The following is a 17,581-nucleotide window of genomic DNA, read 5'->3' as shown; positions in this document are numbered from 1 at the left end:
CTTGGGTACAGGCATAGAGTAGACCAAGAGTGAGTTTAGCCAAAGTTGAAGGTTTGCTTGGCCAGTCTGACAGAGAGAGTGATTGTCAAGACGTGTGCAAGGGATTGTTTATGGTGATGCACCATGGGTAGTCTGAACTAAGTAAAGAGAGAAAAGAGGTAATGAGGTATGATAATGGTGAAAAAGGAGTCAATGGTGGTCCCAGTGGTAGAAAAAGGTGAGGGTACTTCAAAAGTGAGCTGGAAAGATATTGTTAGAAAACGGGCTGCATAAAATTAAAATTTTAGAGGTAGTATAGATACTGTAATGACAAAGTCGAGAGCATGAATGTGGAGTAGGAAGCTGAAGTCATGTGGAGGACAAGATCATGGAACAGGGAATTTAAGTGAGAGGCCAGAGTGGATGTATTATCTGTGTGGAGATTGACATCTTCAAGAATGTTGCGAGGACTGATGGTGGGGAGGAAGGCAGTGATCCACGTGCTTCAGTCTCCATGAATGAGGGGAATGGCACAAGATTGTTAGTTGACTGAAAGAACAAAGGTCACTGGGTGGCCCAGGCTGATGTCACGTGCTTGAAAAGAGTGGGGCTTTTGAGAGGAGGGAGAGGAAAAATACAGAAGTATTTTTGTATCAATGCAAAGTAAAGTATCAATGCAGAACAAAGAGGACATTTACCTTATTCTGAGCACTGTGGTACATTGGGTGTTAGCGGCCAGGGGGTGAAGATGCGGGGGAGGCAAAGAGCACAACCACCATTTGAGAGCTACAGTTTGAAATACAGCAAGAAGCAAAGGACATTTTCAGAGAAGAGTGAAAGTGAAGAATTTAAATTGCTGACAGAACTTTGCAAAAGGCTCAGTGAAAGGGCATATGGTGACAGAGTGAGGTGGAAGATTGGGTTAGAGCAGTAATGCATCAAGATGTTTGGAGGCAAGAATCTAAAGATGATGGAAGATCTAAGGTACTTGGACTTCTGGGGACACCTGGAAGTTCTCTGTCTTCAGGAAAATTGTCACCTCTGTCTCCTCTAAAGCAGAAACTACTCTGGCTCTTCTCTTCTAACTCTCCAGTGTCATATTAGACAGGAGAGTTAACTGAATGAACTAATGAATCAAGGCATGACTCTCATAAAAGATAAAGGAAGATTGGTGCCAGGAGAAAAGGATGGGAGGCAGAGAGTCATTGGAAAATCAGATGGCAGGAACCTTTTTACTGAGAAGTAGAAGAGCAAAGTGGAAAGACCAGAATCTGGAGTCAACAGATATGACTGAGTCCCCACCCTGCCACCTACTAGCTGTAGGTCTTTGGGAAGGTCCTATCACCTGTCTACATATCACTGGCCTCATCTGTAAGTAGACCGTACCCTCAGGAGAACTTGAGCTTCAAATGACAGTCAATGCTTTGAGGCTCATGTGCTCCTACTGTAGCATACTGCATACTCCACTTGGAAACTGGGTGGAACTATACATGTAAAGAGTAACAACAGAGACAGGAGAAATATAACAGGCTCCATAACCTCTCTAATACCATTCCCTCTGCCCTCATGCCAATACCAACTCCCAACTACTAAAGGGCTACTAATAAAAGATTCATTCCTTTTGGTTTTGAAAGATTTTTCTTATTATGCATAATACACTAAAATAATAACAGCTAACTCCACAGAAAGCATTCTGGACCACCAAAGGAGAGTAACTCAGATGAGGAACCAGGACCCCAGACAAGCCAGGTGGGGTTACCTCAGGGTGTGTTACAACAAAGAACATCATAGCCTCCTGAGGGGGCTGTGCATAAAGAAGGCTGCCACAAGAGCTCGAGAAAGGAGTCAGAGCCATCGATGCCCACACATCCCCAGGAGCAGGGCAGCTATGTACACATTGGAGGGAAGATGTTTTTCTTTGACTCACTCGTGTTCTGAACGAGACCTTTGGACCAGTTTTAGAAGCCAACTGAGCCCTGATAAGCAGGGGTGGGTCTTCCGAGGCAGGAGTCTCAGGGCTCTATAAAGCCCAACTGGGCACCGCGGGGCATTTCTCCCAAAGACTGTGAACTGCTGGCTTTCTGCTTGCTCCTCTGAAAATGCAGCGGCTGTTGACTCCAGTGAAGCGGGTCTTGCAAGTGAAAAGAGTGATGCAGGAAGCTCCACTCATGCCTGCTCGCCTTCTTCCAGCAGCCCACCAAAGGTGAGTCACATTGATCTCAGGGACTGTACAGGTTACTCTTTGAGAAAAGCCATGGAACCAGTAAAAGATAGGCAGGGGGCCTTAGGGTCTCAGTTATCTCATCCTTTAAACAGACAGCCCCTTTCAGCTGCAGAATTCCAGGATCCCGAACCTCTGACACCTGCTATTTGTAAATGACATCTCTTACTCCCCTAACTGCACAAAGCAGTGGAAATATCAGCACCAGGGCCCACAGCATTCCCCTCTCCACCACCTTTCGCATCTTGACCCCCAGTCCCAGCCAAGACCTTCAGGATTCTGTGCCAACTGCAGAGTTAGTATAACCAACTGTTCCGAGTCACTGCAGCAAAGCTCGAAATGCACTGAGGATAAAAAGGATGTTTCTCTGCCCTCTGATTTCAAGAAAGGGGAAATGAGATGTAAAGGTGAGCATGTGTGTATGTAATGTGTTTGTGCGTATGTGTGCAATGTGCTTGTGCACCGAAGTGCAAAAGCACTCCTTTTCTTTGTAAACACTCCTCAAATCTGGCCCAAGTGCTTGCCGTCTCCCAGTGTTGGTGGTAACACAGCTATAGCTAGCCCCTCAGGATCCCTAAGCCATACACTGCATCTTGGGACTAGCCCTTTCTTTCCTCCCGTTTCTACACCGCATTCCTTGAATACTTAGAACAATGACTTTGATCTAGTGTCTTCCTTTGTCTGGTACCCAGGGAACCTGGCTGTATGGATGTGTGGGGTAGGGAGTAGTGCTCCTTAGCCTTCTTCTTTTCTTTGTGACTCTCCACCATTGTCTACACACTCACCTATCCCTTGTGTACTGATCAAATGTCCCAGCTTAGAATTTAACTTGTTTTTGTATTTGTGAGGAAGGGCTTGACGTAGATTTGTTTGTTTCAATAAGCAATAGTTGGCCACCCGCCAAGAGACAAACTTCAGTCCTCACCAGCCTGCCCCTCCCCTGACATCATTAGTTCAAGCCCTTGGAATCATCGTTCATAATCCCCTTTCAGATCTACTCACAGCTAATCCCATTTTCAGTGGCCTAAATGATTATTAAGAATCCTCTTTATGGGTCTCCTTGTCTCCGTGTGTCCTTCCCCTCTAACCCAACCTGCATCAGCTCTCAATCCAACCTGAGAACTGCTCCCATGTCAGCATCTGCTTTACTACCTTCAAGGAAGAATCGTGTCCTCCACTTCGTGGTGCTGCTCCTGCCTTTCTCATGTATCGTCTCTCTACTCCCCGTCACTCTCTGCTCCAGGTATCCTTACCTGTTCAATCACCCCCTGTCACGGCTGCTGCCCCTGCAACCCCCCTCCCATTCTTCATCAGCAGAAGCTCCACCCATCCATCAAGGTTGATCTCAAATGTAGCCTCTTCCATGAAGACTTTCCTGAGCCTCCCCCCAACAGGCAATCTCTGCTTCCTTTGAACTCCTGTGGGATTGTGCCCATATCCCTTTGTGGCCCTTATCATATTCTGATTCTCGGTTGGGTTGTGTATGTGTGTGTATATGTGCTTATCTCATTCCTCCCACTGGTCGAGGAACTCCTCAAGAACCTTGAGCTCCTCTTTTCTTTTGCCCACCCCCTTCACCCTTGCAGCCTCTCGCTAGCACAGTGCCTGGCATGTAATAACAAATTTTGAAACACAAGGGAAGGAGGCGAGATGGAGTAAAGAAATAAAAGCTTGATGCAGGTTCTTGAACCAAGCAACAGCAGAACAAACCCGATTTTAAATTAAGCGGTTATTCTTTAGAGAAAGTACAAGATGAGAAAGATACTCTTAACTCCGGTGGCCTGATGTTTCTGGAAGCCTCTAGATGTTAACTTTTCTTCAAGGCTCTGGAATCCATTCCCAGAAACATCCCCCTGCCAAGACAGTTACAAAAGTTACCAAGTGACTGATTCTTGGAACCTCTCCCTGCAACCTTAGATTTCTAACTGGGAAGAGAGGGAGGGAGGAGGTGAGCTCAGAGAAGGCAGAGTGAGAATGATGCTGAGGGAAAAGCCAGCCAAGCACAGGACCAAGCATTGAATAACCATTAGCTCCTAGGTCCTGGGGAAGCAACTCCACAAATATTTGAGAACATAAACTCCAATTATTTGGGGGAGGGGGGCACCAAATAAATAGGGCAGATAACAAAATTCCAAACCTCTCTCATCAGATATGGATGAACATTTGTCATTTGCCTCACTATCTTGTGATCATATGATCCACTTTTGCCTCACATTAGTCCTTCAAAGTGACCTTCCTGATGAGAAAACTAGGGTTACCAGAAGCCCAGAATTCTGAGGATGACAGATAGACACATTCAACCTGAGTTGTTATTCCTGTGGCATAGAGCTAAATTTATAAGCCGGTGGAGATATCCTGTCGCTCTTCCATGACTGGGAATTCTGTAGCCAGATACAAGTCACAGGAACTTGGTGGCACTCACAAGTATAGGTCCAAGGTGTAACATTGGCACCCAAGGCAGTGAAAACACAGAATATTTTTAACATATGACACACGATAAAGTTAGTCTCAACACATCACTTCACCAGTGTGTGCCTTGGTTTCATCTTTTCACCTTTTCATTCTTCAAAATGAAGGCTATCACTAAAGTAACCAGCTTTCAGGTACTTTCATGTGGAAACATATGGGAGGAGGACTTGGTAAGCTCTGTACTTGGAGCTGGAAGGAGAAACTCCAGATCTTCACCAGGGGTATTAGAAGTCAGGGTTGAAGAGAGGGGGATGGTTCTAGGAAGAGATTATCTCTCCCCTCTTCTACTGACCCTTTCCCCATTTTCTCTCTGCTCCCATCTAGAATTGCTCTCCTGTCCTTTGTATTCTCACAGCCTTTGCTTGTTTCACTATGTATTTATCTGTAAAAATGTCTGCCTCCTCCATTAGACTGTGCCCTCTTTGTGGGCACAAAGGATGTGTCTTATTCACTACTGTGCACCTGGAACCCAGCACTGTGTTGAGTGTACTCAGTAAAGATTGGGAGGCCCCATCAGAAAAAGCAGACAGCATGAAATCAAGCAGAAAACTTCCTTAAAAAGTATAAAAATGGTAGGTATGTACTTGTATAGGAAAAAGAAAGAAGGAGAAAGAGGGATAATGAGTGGGGTACTTTAAAAATGAATGAAATTTAAAAAATTATGTCCTATGGGGTTTGTAACGTGTAGAAGTAAACTATCTACAATAATAGCTCCAAAGGTGGAGAGGATATAGGAAGTTAACTAAACTAAGGTTTTTGCATTGTTCCAAAAGTAATAGAAGTATTAATTTAAGTTAGATTACAATGAGCAAAGAATGCACATTGTAATCTCTAGAGTCATTACTAAGAGAAAAAGAGGAGATAAAATGGAGTAACAAATATGTGCTTAATCCAAAAGAATACAGGAAAGGAGAAATAAAGAAACAAAGGCTATATGAGGCAAATAGAAACAAATTGTGAGAAAGTATACTTAATCCCAACTATATCAGTAATCATAATAAATATAACTGGACTAATTACTCCAATTAAAACACCAATATTGCAAGACTTTTTAAAATTTTTTAAAAGATCCAACTATATGCTATTTAGAAGGGATATATGTTAAATATAAAGAACTTAAGAGGTTAAAAGTTTAAATGGACAAAAAAGGATATATCATGCAACAGTAATCAAACAGCTAGGGCAAAATTCTTACTATCAGGAAAAGTAGATTTTATGGCAAGATTATCACCAAGGTAAAGAAGCGGACGTTTATTGAGGATAAAAGGTTTAACTCAACAGAAAAATTTTGTTGAATCCTAAATTTGTATTTATCTGATAACATAGCTTAAAAATATATAAAAAATGAATGAAATGATTGCTGTATTGTCTTTTGAGGAAACTGACTGAAGACCATTAGTGGGATTTTGATTATTATCTCCACTACAGGTTTTCTTCAGTCCCTGCTGTCCCCTTGGCCAAAACGGATACTTGGCCAAAAGATGTCGGCATCCTTGCCCTGGAGGTCTATTTCCCAGCCCAGTATGTGGACCAAACGGACCTGGAGAAGTATGACAATGTGGAAGCAGGGAGGTACACAGTGGGCTTAGGCCAAACCCATATGGGCTTCTGCTCCGTCCAGGAGGACATCAACTCCCTGTGCCTGACGGTGGTGCAGCAGCTGATGGAGCGCACGCAGCTCCCATGGGACTCTGTGGGACGGCTGGAAGTGGGCACTGAGACCATCATCGACAAGTCCAAGGCTGTCAAAACAGTGCTCATGGAGCTCTTCCAGGATTCGGGCAACACTGACATTGAGGGCATAGATACCACCAACGCCTGCTATGGTGGCACTGCCTCCCTCTTCAATGCTGCCAACTGGATGGAATCTAGCTCCTGGGATGGTATGTGCTGCCAGAGGCCCTTTGTAAGAAAGGAGCTGGGGTTGGAGGCTGAATCCTCAGTTTTGCTTCTCTGTTCCCCAGGTGGTTTTATCCAGGGAGAGAAGGATAAGTTATTCACACAGCTGCTGCTATCATCCAATAACCACAATGATAATAACCACTTAGACTTGTATAGCTTTATGCAGTTAATTAGGTAGCATGTTCACATAGCCATTCATTTAGTCCTTACAGCAGCCTAGGAAGTGAGTGCTATACCTGATTTATAAATGAAAAAATGCAGGATCTGGTATCTTTTCATTTTTTTAAAGATTGGCACCTGAGCTAACGTCTGTTGCCAATCTTTTTTTTCTTTTCTTCTTCTTCTTCTTCTCCCTAAAGCCCCCCAAGTACATAGTTGTATATTCTAGTTGGAGGTCCTTCTGGCTGTGCTATGTGGGATGCCACCTCAGCATGGCCTGATGAGCAGTGCCATGTCTGCACACAGGATCCAAACTGGCAAAACCATGGGCTGCCAAAGTGGAGTGCGCGAACTTAACCACTCCAAGATCTGATATCTTACACATAGTGTGTGGCAGGGGTGAGATGCCAAACCAAATCCAATGTATTTCCTATTTCACTGTACCTATTTCTCTTAAGCTTCTCCTAAAGTCTCTGAGAGAAAGAGATCAGTGATGTTGAAAGGTTTTAACAAGTTTAGGTATTAAGGGGAAAACACAGTGATAGAAACAGATCCAGAGAATCACTGAATACACCATGACAAAGAGTATTTCTACTCTTTCTCCCTTGCCTAGGGACTTCCTAGGAAATTACTTTTTGCTTAACATTGCCTTGTATCTTACTTACATCTTCTCTCAATATTATATTAGAGGAAGAACCCCTGTTGTGATAGCAAGACAGGGTCCAAGGGAAACAGGACAAGTTGAAAGTCAGAAACCTAGCTCTGTCAATAATTGTTGACAAGTCCCTTAACCTCTTTGAGCCTCAGAGTTCTTATTTGCCACCTACCTTGTGGGCTGGTGAAAGGATTGAGTAAAATATCTGTGGAGATGTGAAAGAACAATAACCAGGCAGTCAAGGCACTCTATATTTACTAAGTTGGAAACTAGAATTTAAAACCTTAGAAACCATAATGAACATTGATTAGAAAATTAATTAGGAAGCCTTAATGTTGGCAGCGATCTTAGAGATTATCTAATCCGATATTCCTTATTTTAAAAGGAGCCACCAAGAAGAGTTTAATGGTTTATCTCTGTTGACACAGCAAGGTAGTGCAATTTCATACACCCATTCCGTGTTTTTTTAACTGCCCTGCATCACCTCACCAGTAATGGTTCCATTGACTTGGAATGTTCCAGTCTCTACATCATCAAATTTGTTCTTACAGTGCTTCTCCTGTCACTTACATTATTACTTCTCAAGCAACCCCAACTACCATCACCACCAATACATCCACCCAAGCATTTAGTTGGAGAGTAGAAATGAAGGGCAAGGAACACTCACCAGCCTTTAACCAAAGGTCAGAGCCAATATTTGGGAGCATCATCAGTTTCAAGCATGTCATTTCAAATGAATAAATTGTGCTGAGTGGCTGAGTATTCCACAGGAGAGGGCTACAAGTGCATCTTTCTTTAATATAATGTTTTGATGGGGAAGAAAATTTTTAAAGAAACTATTGAGATGTGAATTGTTAGCTTGTATTAAACCAAAAATCATATTTAAGCTTGAGCCTGATGGCAACTGCCCAGATCAGACAAGGCCAATGTAGATGAGATCTCTGCTTCTGACCTGACCAACCATCTACCTGGGGACCATGAGATGGTAGGAGGTGGTTCTGGGACTCACCAGGAAGTTCTGAACCACTCCAGAGAGACAGCCGGGTATGAGGGAAAGGAAGAGAGATACTGGCTCAGATTGCCTGGACGACCTCATTTTCTTGTCCTTTTTTTTTATATAAAAGTAACTGAAACTTATAGTTAAAAATATATATATACACATACACAAAAAGCTGTGAAGTGAAGTGAAAGTTCCCATCTGATACTCCATTACAACTTCCCAGAATTTAACACTAAAAATCTCTGTTTTCTTTCAGAATGTTCTTATGTACCTGCAAGCATACACTTATCTATTCAGATTTTTTAACATGGTACAAATTATTCTTATCTCTATTTATTACTGTTCTTTTCCTTATTGGCTTCTAAATATGCTTCTATAGTTTCCTATATATACGTATAAAGTTGGGGAAAAAGCAATACAATTTTGTTGAGGTTTGAGTTGGAGTTGTTAGAATTCTTAAGTTTCCTGGGTTTTAATGCATTTGGTTGGAATCCTGACTCTGAATCCTTATCTTACCATCTATTAGCTGTGTGGCTTTGGGCAAGCAACTTAAGTTCTTTGGCCCTCAATTTCTTTGTCTATAAAAAAGAGATAACTGGATCCAATATCTAGGCTTATCATAAGGATTAAATTATATGGAAATATGACTCCCAATACAGTGCTGAGATAAATACTTGGGGTTTCCTCACAGGTTAGATAGAATACTAAATTTACTACCATATCTCCCCCATAAACTCAAGTTTTAAGGGGAGTACTATAAGATGAAAGTGGAACAAATAACAGTCAAGACAACAATCACTTATTGAATAATAGTCTATTATAGGGGAAATTTCTATGGATCATCTACATTAAATGTGGTTACTCAACAGAAAGTAGTACTAAGTTGTTCAAAGCACATGGTTTAAGATCTAGTCAGAACTGAGTTTGAATATCAAAGTTCACATTCACTAGATGAGTGACTTTAGATGGCTACTTAATTTCTCTGGAAGGCAAGGTCTTCATCCATAAATGTGGATATTACCCACCTCATTGGATTATTTTAAGGATTGTTTGAGGATAACTAGTATCTAGCTAGTATTTCAAATGTTAGTTTCCCTCCCTAGCTCTTGGCCTTCTGTGATTTGGAAGGAATTTTAGGACCATGAAGTGCTATATGGTGATCAGCACAACCCTAAATTTCTCCAAAAGTGCCAATGAATAAATTTTTCATTGAACTCAAAAACAGGATTGTGAATAAATGAGCATTTTACAGTTAGAGTAACAGGACGCTGAGTTTTGGCTTCGCATTTCAAATGTATCATAGTGAGCTTCACTAGAACATGAGCCCATAGGGCAGGAACTTTTGGTTTTGTTCCTTGGTCTATCTCCAGTACGGGAAATTCTGCCTGGCACACAGTGGGCACATAGCCTACTGCAGATCCTGTGGTGATGATCATTATTTCTTGCCTCTCATTACAGGTCGCTATGCACTGGTGGTTTGTGGAGACATCGCAGTCTATCCCAGTGGTAATGCTCGCCCCACAGGTGGGGCTGGAGCTGTGGCAATGCTGGTTGGGCCCGAGGCACCTCTGGCTCTGGAGAGAGGTTTGTAGTAAACTGTGGATATACGGTACCAAGAAACTATGCATGGCATAGCCAAATGCATAGTTCCGAATCCCAAATTGGCATACCCACTACTCAGGGTGGATGTATAGATTTGGGGATGATCTCACTTGCTTCAAAAGGCTGGACTAGGGAGCAGAGGGCAAGGAGGAAGAGGAGGATCAGCGAGATTTTCTCCTCTGCACCATCACACATTAGGATAATGATGCACGGAATGAATGGTGTTGCTGCTGCTGCTGAGGACACTTAGGGAGCTAAACTGGCAATTGAAGATGTAAGAAGATACCCAGGTATAAAGTGAAAGGCTTTCCTTTGAGACTTTTGGCTTGTAATCCAGGTTTTGTTAAGCCCATGTACGTGTGAAAAGGGAAATATAAATCTCATTTATATGAGAGCAACAAGCTATTCAATTCCCTTTGAGCATGTGCAGGATGTTGAGGGGGCTGGAGCTTGGGCATGAGACATCAAGACCAGGAGGCTGTTTGTACATGCTCTCCCATCCTCTCTGCTGGATGTGGGCTGCACTGTGCAGTCCCTGAATCCCTCTGTGTACCTTCCCAGGGCTTAGAGGAACCCACATGGAGAATGTATATGACTTCTACAAACCTGATGCAACTTCAGAGTACCCGATTGTGGATGGGAAGCTCTCCATTCAGTGCTACTTACAGGCCTTGGACCGATGTTACACAACATACCGTCAAAAAATCCAGAACCAGTGGAAGCAAGGTATGGGGCTTGGAGGGCTGAAAGTGGGGGCTCTATTTACATGGGGCCAAGAGTTTGTCCTAAAAGCTTAAGACAAGGTGTCTTCTCTCCTCTGAAAATGATCTCAAGAGAATTGTTTCAGGCCCCCCTTCTTCTTACACCCTTCCCTGGGTCTATGGTAAAGTCCAATTGGAAGTCATCCAAATTCAAGTATGAAATTGCCTCTAACTTGAGCTAAATGAAAGAAAGTAAACAATTCAGGGTCAAAGCCACGAGTATGAAACCAGCGGGTGCCAGCCGCCTGGGGAGGTACTGTGGTGAGGCCGAGTAACCACATCCTATTGGGGCTGGGATTTGTTTCTGTTGGAGTCAGGAGTGCTTTGACTCTTGGTGTAGTCTGCCACCTTTTAAGATCTGGTTGATCTTGAAAAATCTCACCTATATTTTCAGTATACAAAGGTATACTAATGCAATACACATTATCAGTGATTTTTCTCTGGATGGTAGTGTTACAAGTTGATTTTATTTTCGCATTTAGTTTCTGAATCTTCCTGCTAAAAAAATATGTACTGCTTTCATTATCAGAAAAGAAACAAATAAATCTTCTTTTAAAAATACAGAGAAACCTATTTTAAAAAAATTAAAAAGGGTTCTTATCTGCTCAGCCATGCTCAGATGGGCATCTGCAAAAGGCAGGTTTCGGTATGGGAAAAGGCATGTGCTGAAAGGTCAGAGCATGGATGCCTTAAGGGTGGCATAAGGAGACACTTCTTGCCCTTTTCCATGCGTTGGGTAGGATGCTGGCTGCCACAGCCACCCTCCATGGGTATGGAGGCAACTTGGACCTCTCTGCCTCTCTCCATCCACTGTTAAATTGCTCTTGGCTAACTACTCTCACCTCTTCTGCATTCTTATGGCATTCTAATTTTACTCCTTATTTTCATATGGAATTCAATGGATGCTGCTTTGGATCACAACATTAAATTGTAAATTTTCTAAGGGCAGAAGGTGCATTGCCCTCGTCTTTGGAGTGAGAGAGACAGTCTAGAACATCGAGTCAGAGACATCGGAACCTAAGTCCAGAACCAGCCATTTTCAAGCTGGGTGACCTTGGACACCTGACGTAGCTTCCATATTTTGGAGACTCTGTTTCCTCCTCTGGAAAATAGAGAAAATAATACAGCACAAGTTTGATTCGGGGAAAGTATCTGTCGTAGAGGTTGGCAATAGTAGATATGAAGAAAATGTTTATTTCTTTGCTTTTTTTCCCTATAAGTAGAGTGCTTAGTAAGTGTTAGTGCTTGTAAAACTAATGAACAAACCTTGTGTGTGTTTGTGGAGGTAGGAGCTAGTTCTCTGGGAGGCCGAGAGTCCCTCAGCACGGTTAGATCTAGGACAATTGCTCTAAATGGCCCATGCATCATGCCACATCTTTGCTTTCACACTTCCCCTTCCAGTTGGCATGGATCGACCTTTCACCCTTGATGATTTACAGTTTATGATCTTTCACACACCCTTCTGCAAGATGGCCCAGAAATCCCTGGCTCGCCTGATGTTCAATGACTTCCTGTCAACCAGCAAAGACACACAGACCAGCCTCTACAAGGAGCTGGAGGCCTTCAGGTGAGTCCTCTTCATGGGGAGCCTAAAGGCTTCCTCATGCCACTCCACTCCTGTGGGGAAAAAAGGACACTCTTCCAATGCAACAGAAAGGAAACCAAGTCATTGGTAGGCAAATGGATTATTGTCTGCCCAGGGCCCTCCAGCTTTTATCTCAGGGAGCACAGAGAGTTTGCCAGTACCTCTAGATCAAGTGACTATAAGAAGCTTCAGAGAATGAGAAAATGGGGAAAGGGAGTGTGGCAAAATCATTCAATCAATCAACATTTTACAAACATCAGCTATGTGTCAGGCGTCACACTAAACTCTAGGGACGCAAAAATGGATGTGCTTCCATGATCCCTGCCTAGAGGATCTCACAGTCTCTACAGACAGAAACACCTAGAAGCAAATAATCACAGTATAGGATGGCAAGTTGGGGAGTGTCTGGTCTCATTCTCACTTGCCATTGGCCTAATTAATGTCTTGCTTGTTGCCTCAATTTCCCCCATCTGTGAAATGGGGATAGCTCAACCCCTCAGATGTCAATAAAGCAGGATGAATGCTGTTTACTGATGCATGACTTCAAGACATTTAGAAAAGAATCTTCAATACAAAGAGTTTCCACTGGGAGGGGAATCTTTCCCTTTCTTCTTGGTATCTGCTTATTTCAAGTTTTGGAGTATTTTACCAACATCTGCCCCTATTACTAACTACTACTACTAACCCTGCCCCTAACTAAAACATCAAAATTAGTACAAACGCTGCTTATAAGACCTGTCCCATGAAAACAGAAATTCTAACATATATCAAAGATAATAGCTTAATATCTGTAATGTATTAAAGTCTCATCAATAATAAGATAAACACTCTAAGTAGAAAACTAAGCAAAGGATATGGACAAGAAATTTCCTCAAAGTAGAAATGCACATAATAATATTTTTAAATCTGCATACTTGTTAGTAACAAATTTAAACAAGTTACCATTTTCTTTACACAGCCTTTTTGAAATCTGAATACTGAGAATTGACTAGGCTATCTGAAAATGGGCAATAGTGGATGTATATATTGATACAAGGGTTTTGGGGAGTAATAGAAAAACTTGAAGCAAAAGCCTTAAACATGTGGGCCAGCCCATGGCCGAGTGGTTAAGTTTGTGTGCTCCACTTCTGTGGCCCAGGGCTTTGCTGGTTCGGATCCTGGGCACGGACCTAGTACCACTCATCAAGCCATGCTGAGGCAGTGTCCCACATAGCACAACCAGAAGGACCTACATCTATAATATACTACTATGTACTGGGGGCTCTGGGAGAAGAAGAAGAAGAAATAAAGAGAATATTGGCAAGAGATGTAGCTCAGGTGCCAATCTTTAAGAAAAAAAAGCCTTAAACATACACGTACCTTTTGACTCAGTAATTCCACATGTTTAAAAGAACATGTAGCTATTCACTGTAGTGTTTTAACTAGTGAGGACAGGAATGGGGAGAAAGCTTAAAGTCGAGTACATCTTATCATGGCCCATTCTGCACCCTTTAAAAACAATGTTACAGTAGATGATTTAATGTCATTGAGAAAAGTTAGTTAAGGAAGCATGCTAGACAGAATGTGCAGCATGCTTTTATTTTCCAGTAAACAGTCTGCAGGTAGGGATGGATTCTACACAAAAAGTATGACCTAAGTGCTCTCTCTGAATGGTAGAACCATTAGTGACATTTTTTCTTTGTGCTTTTCTGTATTTCAAATATTCTATAATAAAAACATGTGCCCAAAGTCTTCTCTCCAGAGCTGTTACTTTCTCCCTTGCTGCCTCCCTCCTCTCCGGTGGCCTCTCACTTGCCTATTCCTCTGGCTGCCTCACAGGGCGCTAAAGCTGGAAGACACCTACACCAACAAGGACATGGATAAAGCACTTCAAAAGGCCTCTCTGGACATATTCAACAAGAAAACCAAGGCCTCTCTTTACCTTTCCACGCACAATGGGAATACGTACACCTCATCTCTCTATGGGTGCCTGGCCTCACTTCTGGCCCAGTGAGTACTGCCTCTGGCCCCACCTCCTACCCCCAGCCCCACCGTCTGAGGCATTAATCAGGTGTGGTTCCTCTTCTGTTTCAGAATTGTTTAAAGAAGGAAGAAAGTGGTGGGGGGAGGGAGGAAGAGAGGGAGGGAAGGAAGTAGGGAAAGAAGAAAAGAAGGAAGGAGGGAGGGAGGGACAGAGGGATGGAGGGAGAGAAGGAAGGAAGGAAGGTAAGAAGGAAGGAAGGAAGGAAAATGAAAGAAACTTCTTTCAAAGGTGTATATATAGGCATACTTACTATCGGTATTAAACAGTGGTCTCTAAAGTGAAGTGCAAGTATGATGTCAGGGGAAGTACAAGGTCCATTTGGATGTAGCAAGAAAATAGTAGAACTTTTATGCATATTTTTATCTCATACATTTAAAATCTCTGTACTTAGTAAAGCATGGTGATGAAGAGAGTCTAGCTTTAGAGCCCACAACCTGGGTTCAAATCTCTTTACCACTTATTAGCTTTGACCTTGGAAAAATACTTAACCTCTATGTGCCTCACTTTCCCCATCTATAAAATATGAACAATAGCAATACCTGCTTTCTAGGATTTTGATGAGTGATAAATGTCTAAAGTAATGAAAACAGTAATACTCAGCAGGTGCTCACATAATTGTTATCATTTCTCTTGATATTCCATTTTGTGGGTTTCATAAGGAAATACTTGTACTATAGTACATGTATATAACACAGGAAAATATATGTATATGTATATGTATATGAGTGCACTTGCTCAAGTTATTACTAATGAGGCTATGATAAAAGTTACAACTGCTGAAGCATTACCAGTCAACACGAGAGCCTTGAAGGTGAGTCTAGTGGTCTGCTCTCCACTTGGAGATGCCTTCAGAGTTCCCTGAACTCATCTTGTCCTCCTGGGTGGGGAAAAGTTCCTTTTACACCCTGAAATTCTGTTGTGCTCTCTGTGTCTTCTGTATCTTGGATTTTAGCTACTCTCCTCTTGGCAAGTTTTCCTCCTTCTGGGCCTATCCCCAGTCTCCCAAAAGTCTCTCCTTGTGTAGAGTGCCCAGAACCCATTTCTAGTTGCAAGAGGTCAACTCTTGGGCTGATAGGTTGGTGGTTTATTCGAAGCACAGAATACGATGCCGATTTTTTAGGGGGTTGATTTCTTTCCCTACAGGCACTCTGCCCAAGACTTGGCTGGCTCCAGGATTGGTGCCTTCTCTTATGGCTCTGGCTTGGCAGCAAGTTTTTTCTCATTTCGAGCATCCCAGAATGCTTCTCCAGGTGAGTCTTGTCTTTCTATCAGAAACTTCTGGCAGGATTCATCAGGTAAAAGAAACTGCCTCACAACTACCTCCCCTCTTGACAGAATTATGTTGTGATTAAGAGCAAAGGAAATCCTTGAAGAGATTTAAGCAATGGAGTAAGTTTGTCTAATTTAGGTATTTGAAGCACTTCCCCTGCTAAGACTTAGAGATTAGATTGAAGAGGAACAAAGGTGGATATGGGGGAACAAGTCAGGTTGTTCCAGCAAATAGTCCAGGCAAAAGGTAATGGTGGTTGGTTGCAACTGATTAAAAAGAAGTTGATGGATTCGAGATATCCAGTAATATTTGTTGATTATTTTATGATGGCTATAATCAAGGGCACACATCTAAGTGCTATGTGGGTATACCATGACTAAATGAGTGTGTGTCTCTGAATGTTCCGCAACATTACGTTTGCTGACCTTTATCATTTCTCAACAGTCTAAGCCATACACAGAGCACTTTCCCGCAGAGTCTGAGCTCCCACAGAGCCTGGCTGTTCAGTGGACTCATGGTTGGCAGCAGTGATAGTGACCATGAAGGAGATTTAACAATCTCATTTTTGCTTACCAGGCTCCCCACTGGAGAAGCTGGTATCTAGTGTATCAGACCTGCCAAAACGCCTCGCCTCTCGGAAGCGTATGTCTCCCGAAGAGTTCACAGAAATAATGGATGAAAGAGAACACTTCTACCACAAGGGTAAGAAAAAGGGCAGGAAGAGAGGAGGAGAAGGCAATTTTTCTCAGATTCCATGCCATTACCTGAGGGCCAGGGATTCATCAGAAGTCTAGAATATACTGGGACATGGTGAAGACGTTCATGAGACACGATTGGGAGAAAATCTGCTAGGTCCAACAGGGAAAGAACCGGGTGGGGAAGCAGAAGGCAGAGTTGAGAAGAGGCAGGAGGTAGTATGTGTCTTCCCAGAATAGATTGTAGCTAACACCCCAAGACAGGATACTGGACAATATAGTCCCATGGAAGCCAGATGTATGGTTTTTTGAAAATGCTATCTATGCAACAGTTGAAAGAGCCTACACTTTGGAGCTAGATATCCAATTCTAAACTGACCTGTGATACTCACTAGGTCTTTATCTTTGTGAAAAAATATTGAACTTTTCTCAAGTGTCTCATTTCTAAAATTATATTAGGGGGCCAGCCCCATGGCTGAGTGGTTAAGTTCACGTGCTCCACTTCAGTGGCCCAGGGTTTCGCCAGTTCGGATCCTGGGCAGGTACATGGCACCACTCATCATGCTGAGGTGGCATCCCACATACCAAACTAGAAGGACCCACAACTAAAAGTACACAGCTCTGTACCAGGGGGCTTTGGGGAGAAAAAGGAAAAATAAAATATTTTAAAAATAAATAAATTAATTAATTAAATTAAATTAAATTAACTTTTCAAGATTGACAAATAGATTAAATGAATCAAGGTACATAAAAAAGTTATCAACAAATATTACTACCTCCGCCCAACTGTCCCTTTTCTCTACCAAACAAAAATAAATTGTTGCCCCAAAAAAGCAACAAAGAAAAAGGAAACAAAAACTAAAGTTAAGACTGGAGAGACCAGATGGTGGTTTTAAAACCATGGTTAACATATTTTCTCAAGCAAAACATGGGACACATGGTTTGCAGAGTGGTTTGAAAAGGAAACAGAACATACAGAATTACGAATATTCCAGAAAATCTAGACCTAGTATTGATTGATCTTATCTGGAATGGGGGACATCTTAGAGCAAAGAAGAAAAACAATTAAAATAAAAATAAGACCTCAGAGATGAACATTAATGGAGAAAATGCTGAAATACTACAATGAATGAGAGTCAGAAAACCCAGGCCTAGGAAGGAAGTGTCTATCGGAAAACAGGAGGCTCTGAGGCACACCTCAAGCTAGGTACTATTGGCAAAAGGACATAATGAAGATTTCAATGGAGGAAGGCTACGTTG

At 42.3% G+C, this 17,581-nt stretch overlaps 1 protein-coding gene across 2 annotated transcripts in view; it reads left to right on the top strand.

Annotated features, from left to right (window-relative positions):
* Positions 1 to 2,026: 2,026 nt before the first annotated feature.
* The window catches only part of HMGCS2 (3-hydroxy-3-methylglutaryl-CoA synthase 2), an 18,573-nt gene continuing 3,018 nt past the window's right edge, over positions 2,027 to 17,581 (top strand). For both annotated transcript variants that reach the window (XM_046645098.1, XM_046645100.1), the window contains exons 1-8: positions 2,027 to 2,182; positions 6,098 to 6,552; positions 9,844 to 9,969; positions 10,549 to 10,713; positions 12,150 to 12,315; positions 14,152 to 14,322; positions 15,500 to 15,606; positions 16,203 to 16,328. In XM_046645098.1, coding sequence (XP_046501054.1) covers positions 2,079 to 2,182; positions 6,098 to 6,552; positions 9,844 to 9,969; positions 10,549 to 10,713; positions 12,150 to 12,315; positions 14,152 to 14,322; positions 15,500 to 15,606; positions 16,203 to 16,328 — 1,420 coding nt within the window. In that variant the 5' untranslated portion in view covers positions 2,027 to 2,078. The remainder of the gene's footprint in view (positions 2,183 to 6,097; positions 6,553 to 9,843; positions 9,970 to 10,548; positions 10,714 to 12,149; positions 12,316 to 14,151; positions 14,323 to 15,499; positions 15,607 to 16,202; positions 16,329 to 17,581) is intronic.

The sequence above is a fragment of the Equus quagga genome, chromosome 18, assembly GCF_021613505.1.
Source record: "Equus quagga isolate Etosha38 chromosome 18, UCLA_HA_Equagga_1.0, whole genome shotgun sequence".
Classification (NCBI taxonomy): Eukaryota; Metazoa; Chordata; class Mammalia; order Perissodactyla; family Equidae; genus Equus; species Equus quagga.
Note: the sequence above shows the minus strand (reverse complement) of the source record. Positions and strands in the feature narration are given on the sequence as shown.